This window comes from Amphiprion ocellaris, chromosome 13 (genome assembly GCF_022539595.1).
Source record: "Amphiprion ocellaris isolate individual 3 ecotype Okinawa chromosome 13, ASM2253959v1, whole genome shotgun sequence".
NCBI lineage: Eukaryota > Metazoa > Chordata > Actinopteri > Pomacentridae > Amphiprion > Amphiprion ocellaris.
The window spans coordinates 1,760,909-1,770,953 of record NC_072778.1 but is presented as its reverse complement, the minus strand read 5'-3'; the positions used below and the strand labels follow the sequence as shown (position 1 = coordinate 1,770,953).

The window sequence follows — 10,045 nt, the reverse complement described above, 5'->3', positions numbered from 1 at the left end:
AAACCGAAATGGCTCCACATACGACACATTTAACTATCTCCATATTTCCAGACTTTTCCTCTCCTCTGCTCATCATCAATAGAAAGATGTTTCACCTTGCTGGATGGATCTCCAACAACTCGCTCCTCTGTTCACTGTTTCTGAGCCGAGCTGCATTTATTTATTCATCCAGTAGCTTTGATTTCCTTCTCAGTCTCTCTGTGGAAACACTGCCTGCAGTTCAACCCAAAAACTCTGAATTTTTCCGTCGGTCACAGATGAGTATTATATCTCTAATACTCATCAGTTACTGCAGTATTTTACCTCTAATACTCGTCAGTTACTGCAGTATTTTAGCTCTAATACTCATCAGTTACTGCAGTATTTCAGCTCTAATATTTATCAGTTACTGCAGTATTTTCGCTCTAATACTCATCAGTTACTGCAGTATTTTACCACTAATACCCATCAGTTACTGCAGTGTTTTACCTCTAATACTCATCAGTTACTGCAGTATTTTACCTCTAATACTCATCAGTTACTGCAGTATTTCAGCTTAATACTCATCAGTTACTGCAGTATTTTAGCTCTAATACTCATCAATTACTGTAGTATTTTACCTCTAATACTCATCAGTTACTGCAGTATTTCAGCTCTAATACTCCTCAGTTACTGCAGTATTTTACCTCTAATACTCATCAGTTACTGCAGTATTTTTGCTCTAATACTCATCAGTTACTGCAGTATTTTACCTCTAACACTCCTCAGTTACTGCAGTATTTTAGCTCTAATACTCATCAGTTACTGCAGTATTTTACCTCTAATACTCATCAGTTACTGCAGTATTTTAGCTCTAATACTCATCAGTTACTGCAGTATTTTAGCTCTAACACTCCTCAGTTACTGCAGTATTTTACCTCTAATACTCATCAGTTACTGCAGTATTTTAGCCCTAATATTCATCAGTTACTGCAGTATTTCAGCTCGAATACTCTGCTCTGCAGTATTGAACTCTTCTGTCCATCAGTGTGATCATGATACTCTCCAGGTGAACTCTGATATCAAATCCTGATCTAATCAACAGCTTATTATTAGGACCAATAGTCTCTGATCAGTATTGATCACATCATGGTGACAACTGGACTGATAACAGTTTCAATAATATTCTATGTGTCACTAACAACCCTGAAGTTAAGGAGAAATTATCTGAAACTTGGTTCCAGAGATTCTCAGTTTTTTCCACATTTAAGGTCAAACCTTCATTTTTCTGAAACTCACTTTCTAATCTGTCACAACTTTATTCTATTAGTGAAAATGAACAAAAGGCAGATTTCACTGCTTTGTCGACCTCATTAGAGCACAGATCTAAAACTACAACATGGACACTGACAGACTCTTTCATTTCTGTTTGTTGTTTAACAAATTTAAAATCTCTGTTGAAGGCGTTTCCTCCTCCGTTGCCCTGACAACAGTGACGTCACGGCCCTACCTGTTCACTAAGTTAGTTTCACTTTTACCATCCTCGTGTCGCAGCTTGTTTTCTCCGTGTGAAGGTGAGTAAACGACACTTTTCTGTGTCCAGCTGCTGTTAGTTTAGTTCCAGCAGCAGAAATGTGTCTCCACAGCTCTGCTAACATTCAGCAGCTGATTTTATATTTAATGTTCCATCGACCAGCTAACATCATCCACCCAACGACAGGAAGCTAACTAGCAGCTAAAGCTAACTTTAAAACAACACATTTAACAGTCTGAAGAAGGATATTAGAAATAGCAAACACTTTTGCTGTTACCACAAAGTAGTGAGTATTTGCATGTTCTGACTGTAAACATGTAGATGGATTTAAACTGGGTGTTCACTTCAACAGGAAGTCCAGAACCAGTTTAGGTCAGATGATCACTTTATGACACAACACCAGAAATCTGACTGATCAGACCAGGAAACGTTTCTGTACAAGTTTAACACAGAACAACTGTGAAGTGAACCTTCACATTAACGGACAGAGACGCATAAATAATAATTAAAGGAGGGATTTTTCCTCATTTCAACAACAATATTCATCCAAAAACATCAAGGAGACACTTTATAAACACTTTGTGTTCCAAAATTACAGCACATCTTTTTATGTACTTTGTTCTACAGTTTCTAATCTATTAGGCCACAACACTAAATGTTCATATTAACATCTTCCTGCGATGAAAAGAGACACAAACAGCTTAAAGATTATTTATTTTCCCCAATAATGAAAATAATTGTGTTTTTCCCATAAAATGTTTGGAGGAGCTGAAGTTAGTTGTTTCCAGCTGTTTGGAACTATTGGATCTGAGTTTGATGAACAGCTGCAGCATCAGACAGCAGCAGGAAGAGAGAAAGTTTTCACATTTGTACACCAAAAAACAACAGCACTGGTAACTATTAGATTCTGTAAATTCTAAATGATCCCAGAGAGAGAATGAATCTGGACCAGGATCCAGCTGCAGGTCACACTGTGTAGATCTGATGGACTGATAGAAGAGCAGCAGCTGATCTTTCTACAGCACACAGGATGAACAGGAGGATCTGAGTGGAGCTGAATGATGTGTTTCCTGTGCAGGTGAAGGTAAACGGTGTGTGTGAGCTGGTGTGAGTTCAGCAGCATGGATCAGTGTGAGGATCCTCACAGCTCTCTGTGGGGGGAACAGAAGAACCAGAACAAAGCTGAGAGGTGAGACCACATCTCTAAGTGTCCACGACTCTTCTGCATGTCAGAGCTCAGCACTCATCACTACGGTCATTATTCACAGGAAAGAACCTGGATCTGAACCAGAACCTGCACCAGAACCAGAACCTGAAACTGATCCTGATCCTGGATCTGGACCTGGACCAGAACCAGAACCTGAACCTGAACCTGGACCTGCACCCAGCTGTGTGTCCTTTAAGAGCGATGACTCAAAGGATATTTTAGTTGAATTCAAAGGAGAACAACCTCGTGCTTCAAAGAGGTAATTATTCATATATAAATGTTGTAACTGTGTAAAATGTCAGTAACTCAGTTTTATTATCTTTATGACTTTTTGAACATGTTAGAATTAACATTCTTCTATCAGGAGAACATCAATCCCTCAGAGACCCAAACGTGGATCTGAACCTGCACCTGCACCCAGTTGTGTGTCCTTTAAGAGTGATGACTCAAAGCATATTTTAGTTGAAATCAAAGGAGAACAACGTTCCGCTGCAAAGAGGTAATTCTTCATATCTAAACGCTGTAAGTGTATAAAATGTCAGTGAGTCAGTTTTATTGTCTTCATGATGGAATCCTCAAACACATGCTGAGTTTCAGCTCAGCTCTTGCTCACATCCATGGAAATGTTCCTGTGTGAGGCAGTGTTTGCTGTCAGAGTGGAAAGAATGGATGCTGTGGTTGTGGTGAAGCAGCTGCAGGACAGCAGCTGATCCAGCAGGTGGCGTCTTTGTGCTTTGGTTCAAACAGTGTAGGCAGGAAGCTGCAGTCAGGTTTCAGGTGCTGCTGGATGGAGGAGGGCAAATAGCAAACGGTGAAGGCTGCTGTGATGTCCTGGAGAGACGTTTGGCTTCATGGAGGTTTGTGGTGCTTGTTAGGGATCGTTGCATTGACAAAGTGAAGAACATCTACTGTGATCAATGAAGTTAAAGGCAGAGGGAAGAAGTTTGGACTTTATTTCTTTGTAAACTCAGTTCCAGGCTGTGTGTGCAGCAGCTCAGAGGCTGGAAGTTGAAGCTCAGCTGCTGCACATGTTGGTGTGATGTGATGCAGGATTAGCAGCTCATCATTAGCTGCTAACAGTAACCTGCTGTTATTTCCAGGAGCAGAGTTTTCATTCAGTAGCTGATTCTATGGTCATGAATTCATCCCCAGTGTGGAGGAGTCGGTCCTGGATGATGCTGTGATAATGTTTTTAAACTTCAGTTTAATGTTGATTGTGTAATAAATTTAAAACGTGATGAAGCTTCACCACATGAAACAGCATCAAACTGTGACTGTCACACCAGGAGGACGGCAGCAGGAATCTGTAAAACCACCGACACACAGTTTAAACTCTGAGACGTGTTGTGTAACTTAGATCCTAAAATGCAGCATTCATGATCTGCTAATGGCTTTATTTCAAACTGTGATTTTATTGTGAAATCCATTCATGGTTCAGCTGCAATTGTTGCCTTCAGAGACTTTTCTGTTGTAGTATTTTATATACTGTGTAATTTAGTTTTACTCATTGATTTTACTAGTTTTATATTGTCTTTACATGTATATTGTCAATTCTATTTTTAAATTGTCTGTCTGCACATAATTCTTTTCTCTATCTGTCAGCATGTGCAGCACTTTGGTCAACTGAGGTTGTTTTTAAACTGGCTTTATAAATACATTTGATTTGATGTCATTTGTCTGTGTGGACAGAAGTACTGAGATCTAACTGTTGATGTTGATCCACAGAGTGGAGCAGCAGAGTTCAGAGGTTCCCAGAGCTCAGTCTGTCCAGCAGCATCACCTGGACTCCATATTCATGGTGAGTTCATGGACAACAAGTTGTTCTCCATCTGTTGTGTTCAGGCGTCTCCATGCTGCTCTTTGTAGACCAGTGGACTGTCAGTGTGTCCAACATGGATCTGATGTTTGGCTCCATGATTTCACTCTGATGGACTCATTGACACATTTCTCTGTTCCAGCTGCTGGAGGACAACATGGTGACTTTTGTGAAGAAGGAGCTGAAGAAGATGCAGAAGGTTGTGAGTCCAGATTACCCAGAATGCTCAGAGAGTCAGAGGGAGGATGAGGAGGAGTTGGAGGGTGATGATGAAGATCAGAGGAGCAGCAGAGAGATGTTTCAGCAGATCACAGTGTTGTTCCTGAGGAGGATGAAGCAGGAGAAGCTGGCTGACTGTCTGCAGAGCAGTAAGAAGATTTGTGGAAAGACTGAAGCTGCTGATCAACAGAACATTTACTAAAGTCTCAGAATATCTTCACACAATCAGTCTTTAGGAGGATGAACTGTTGGAATATTTACTGTCATTTATTCATTGATCTCATGTTGTTTCTTCATTCAGAACTTGCTGCTCCAGTTTGTAGACGTAAACTTAAATGTGGCCTGAAGAAGAAGTTCCAGACAGTGTTTGAGGGCATCGCTAAAGCAGGACAGCCGACCCTCCTGAATGAGATCTACACAGAGCTGTACATCACAGAGGGAGGGACTGCAGAGGTCAATGATGAACATGAGGTCAGACAGATTGAAGCAGCATCCAGGAAAGCAGACAGAGTAGAAACAAGCATCAGACCAGAAGACATCTTTAAAGGCTCACATGGAAGAGATGGACCAATCAGAACAGTGATGACACAGGGAGTGGCTGGCATCGGGAAAACAGTGTTAACACAGAAGTTGACTCTGGACTGGGCTGAAGACAAAAGCAACCAGGACATCCACTTCATGTTTCCATTGACTTTCAGAGAACTGAATGTGCTGAAAGAGAGAAAGTTCAGTTTGGTGGAACTTGTTCATCACTTCTTCAGTGAAACCAAAGCAGCAGGAATGTGCAGCTTTGAAGACTTCCAGGTTGTGTTGATCTTTGACGGTCTGGATGAGTGTCGCCTTCCTCTGGACTTCCACAACAATGAGGTCCTGACTGATGTTACAGAGTCCACCTCAGTGGATGTGCTGCTGACAAACCTGATCAGGGGGAAGCTGCTTCCTTCTGCTCGCCTCTGGATAACCACACGACCTGCAGCAGCCAATCAGATCCCTCCTGACTGTGTGGACATGGTGACGGAGGTCAGAGGGTTCAGCGACCCACAGAAGGAGGAGTACTTCAGGAAGAGATCCAGAGATGAGGAGCAGGCCAGCAGCATCATCTCCCACATGAAGACATCACGAAGCCTCCACATCATGTGCCACATCCCAGTGTTCTGCTGGATCACTGCTACAGTTCTGGAGGAGCTGCTGAGAACCAGAGAGGGAGGAGATCTGCCCAGAACCCTGACTGAGATGTTCATCCACCACCTGGTGGTTCAGACCAAAGTCAAGAAGGTCAAGTATGATGGAGGAGCTGAGACAGATCCTCACTGGAGTCCAGACAGCAGGAGGATGATTGAGTCTCTGGGAAAACTGGCTTTTAATCAGCTGCAGAAAGGAAACCTGATCTTCTATGAGTCCGACCTGACAGAGTGTGGCATCGATGTGGAAGCAGCCTCAAAGTACTCAGGAGTGTTCACACAGATCTTTAAAGAGGAGAGAGGACTGTACCAGGACAAGGTGTTCTGCTTCGTCCATCTGAGTGTTCAGGAGTTTCTGGCTGCAGTCTACATGTTCCACTGTTACACCAACAGGAAGCAGGAGGTTCTGGAGGACTTCCTGGGAAAAGGCTGGAAAGACGAGAACAGAGACACTCTGGATGTGTTCCTGAAGAGAGTCATGGAGAAATCCCTGAGAAGTAAAAATGGTCACCTGGACCTGTTTGTTCGCTTCCTTCATGGCCTCTGTCTGGAGTCCAATCAGAGACTCTTAGGAGGTCTGCTGGGTCAGACAGAGAACCGTCCAGGAATGATCCAGAGAGTCATCAACAACCTGAAGAAGATGAAGAGTGATGAAATGTCTCCAGACAGAAGCATCAACATCTTCCACTGTCTGATGGAGATGAAGGATCTCTCAGTACATCAGGAGATCCAAGAGTTCCTGCAGTCAGAGAACAGATCAGAGAAGTTCCTCTCTGGGATCCACTGCTCAGCTCTGGCCTACATGCTGCAGATGTCAGAGGAGGTTCTGGATGAGTTGGACCTGAAGAAGTACAGAACATCAGAGGAGGGAAAACTGAGACTGATTCCAGCTGTGAGGAACTGCAGAAAGTTCAGGTGAGTCCAGATGTGATGAAGATGATCAGTCAGAGTAGATCAGTAGTTGAGTTCTTCAGATGTTCTCACTAGAACATTCTCATTATTCTCAGTGTTCCACTTGTTTATTTATAACTTTCCATGTCAGCTGTGTTTAGTCTCAGATGTTCAAACGCTGTGAAAATGTGGATTTTTCAGTTGGTTTTGTTTAAAGCTGTTAAATGAATGATGACAGTTTTTCTATTTCATTCTGATAATTGTTCTGTCTGACAGTTTTTTCTTGTGAGTTTCTTCCTTCGGCTGATGGAGGAAACATGTGGATCTGCTGAAACACATGAAGAACTGTCGAGGTTCTTGTCCAGGTTTTATCACAGCATCAGTTATTATTACATGAGGAGCTTCTGGAAGCATCTTATATAATCAGACATACAGCTTTTAAATGATTTTTTTAATCTTCTTTAGAGTTGAATATAAGATCTGAATCATTTCTGATGTCTGGGAGAATTGATTTAATGGAATTATTGCTGTTACTGTTTTGAGTTGGATTTGAATTCATTTATTTCTGGTAATTTGTGATGTTTTTCTTGAATTTCTTCATATTTATTCTTTCTGTAAGTGTTGTGTGAACATTCAGACAGAAAATGTTCTGATCCAGATGTTCTCCTGAGAACTTTGTGGAGTCAGACGTGGGATCAGATCAAACTGACAGACTGTGGACAGTATGGAAGCCTGAATGGAAGTCCATCTTCTGTCCTCCATCTGCAGATGAAACACAGATTATAGATCTAATTATTCCAGATTGAAAGTGTTCAGGTGTGAGAGAGGCTGATGAGAATTCAGTTTCATGTCAAACAGTCAGAGAAGATGAAGAACTAAATGTCCAACAGGACCAGTCCAGATGTTCTGCTATCAAATGCATGAAGGAAATATAAAGTGTCCTTTTTCATAATAACATGTTTTGTCATTTATGTCTCATGACAGACTTTCTGACTGTAGACTCTCAGAGAGTCACTGTGAAGTTGTGGCCTCAGCTCTGAAGTCCAACCCCTCCCATCTGATAGATCTGGACCTGTATGGAAACAACCTGCAGGATTCAGGAGTGAAGCATCTTTCTGCTGGACTGCAGAGTCCAAACTGTAAACTGGAGACTCTCAGGTCAGTTCACTGACTGTTGATGGTTTTTCAATATATTCAAGTCAAATCCTTGACTGAAGTTTGGAGTTTGTTGTTAATAAATTTGGAGTATTTTCCTGAAAACATGGTGAAGATGTTTGAGATTGTTGGAGTGTGAATAAATCCCCTGATCAGCTGACTGCAGAGTTCCCAGATGGAGGACAGAATCCACAGTCCTGCTGTGTGTCTGAATGTGAAGCTGATGTGAAAGTGATGTGAGAAGAAGTAAATACAGAAGAAGGTGATGAAATAAATGAAAGAATGAAGAGATTTGATGTTGATCCTGGAATGAGAGATGGACTGAGGTCAGCAGATGTTATTGATGTGTGGACATGAATAGGTGGATGAATGTTGTGTTGACATGTGGATGATGTGTGTAGAAGGTTGACATGATGATGATCCACAATAACAGAAGGACAAAGTCACTGTGCTGCTTTTAGAGAAAAGCTGATTGATGAGGACAAAGTAATGTTGATCTGCACATTCAGAACCTGAACACATCTGATGGATCATCAATGATTTTATACACATCTTTTATTCTTTATTCAGATTGGAGAACTGCAGTTTGTCAGAGATCAGCTGTGATTCTCTGGTCTCAGCTCTGAAGTCCAACCCCTCCCATCTGGAACATCTGGACCTGAGGTGGAACAACCTGCAGGATTCATCAGTGGAACATCTGTTAGATCTTGTGAAGAGTCCAGACTGCATCCTGAAGACTCTGAGGTCAGTAGAAGGTTCCATCAGTCTCTGCTGCTTCCAGCAGTTTTCTACTAAACACAGTCAGTATCAAAGCAAAGATCCAGAGTCTCCTGTAAACCTGCAGCTTCTCAGTGAAGCTCTGAGAGCAGAATGGAGACAGAAACACAGAGACAGCAGTCGGCCAATCAGAGGAGCCACAAGCTTGTTGTCATGGTGTGTTTGAGTGGATGTGAAGCCGACTGTTGTTGTTGTGTTGATGTGTTGAGGAAATCGAGCTGATTCCAGCTGCCAGCCTTCCAGATGTGCAGAGACAGTGGTCCTCCTTCATCTAAGTGTCCATCAGATGTGATCTGACTGTTTGTTGTCTCACTTCAACAGTGATCAGCTGATCAGTGTGATGTTTGTCACAGCTCTGAGATGAGAGACTGAAGCCTGCAAACCAGCAGCAGCATCATCACATGTAGGAACCATGAGGTGTTTGTCCAGAGCAGAAGCTGTGCTCAGGTCCAGCAGCAACATCTGGATGTGTGTCCTTGTGTGTGCTTTGATCCAGATGTGTTGACTGACAGCCTCCATGTTGGTTTGTCAGCTGATGTTTGAGGAGCAGATGAGATGTTGATGGACACTCAGAGACTGTTGGTTTAAATGGAGCAGCAGTAAATCCATGAGTGAAGAGTTTGTGCAGTAATGAAGCTTGATGAGTGTCAGCAGTTTGTTTCCACTGTGGACTGCAGTGAAATGTGCAGAGAAACACACCTGATGCTGATCAAACTCATTCATCTCCTCTGATCTTTCTTCTTCTCTCTGCAGATGGAGGTTCTGATCAGGACGGTGTTTGTGCTGAGAGGATGAAGTGTGTCCTGATGATCCAGAGGTTGAAGCAGCAGCAGCAGCAGCAGCAGCAGCAGCAGCAGCAGCAGCAGCAGCAGCAGCAGCAGCAGCAGCAGCAGCAGCTGGTGTGTAGAGACTCTGACTGGACCATGTTACTGGGAGGTGGACTGGGAACCAGTATGAAGTGTGTTGTTCCTGTACAGTTTAGTGTTGCAGCTCCACACTGTGAATGAGGGAGAAGTTCAGTTAATGTTGACTTGATCCGTTGGAGGTTGATGTCAGGTTGCAGAGTGGCAGGAAGTTTCAGGATGTTTTCCACTCTGACTGATATCTGCCCACTTGGAGCCTCAATTCCAGGTTTTCAGCCCTCGGTCTGTTTCTGGGAATGTTCCAGCGTTATCTTTTAGTTCTGTCCTCACATTAGCATGACGTCATGGTTGGTAATGATTCAATCTGACCTTTATTAACACATAATCATGAAACGCATCCTGACTCAGCTTGTAAATAACACTCAGGGCCTTCAGGTGTTTCAT

The 10,045-nt window shown here is 42.6% G+C and overlaps 1 protein-coding gene across 7 annotated transcripts; it reads left to right on the top strand.

The window, feature by feature from the left end:
- Positions 1–21: 21 nt before the first annotated feature.
- On the top strand, positions 22–9,746 carry LOC111581647 (NLR family CARD domain-containing protein 3-like). 7 transcript variants are annotated; one of them, XR_008603741.1, is made up of 11 exons: positions 22–1,532; positions 2,571–2,681; positions 2,761–2,958; positions 3,064–3,198; positions 4,425–4,497; positions 4,658–4,883; positions 5,036–6,830; positions 7,791–7,964; positions 8,532–8,705; positions 9,492–9,593; positions 9,636–9,746. XR_008603741.1 is itself a non-coding variant. In XM_035957089.2 (10 exons), exons 2-10 carry the CDS (start codon positions 2,614–2,616, stop codon positions 9,502–9,504), a joined length of 2,856 nt encoding a protein of 951 aa, XP_035812982.2. In that variant the 5' UTR covers positions 22–1,532; positions 2,571–2,613; the 3' UTR covers positions 9,505–9,631. The 7 variants fall into 7 exon arrangements, 1 of the variants encoding a protein (XP_035812982.2); XR_008603740.1 differs by having other exon boundaries at positions 9,492–9,602; positions 9,636–9,736; XR_008603743.1 differs by having other exon boundaries at positions 9,492–9,584; positions 9,636–9,691.
- The last annotated feature ends 299 nt before the right edge of the window (positions 9,747–10,045 follow it).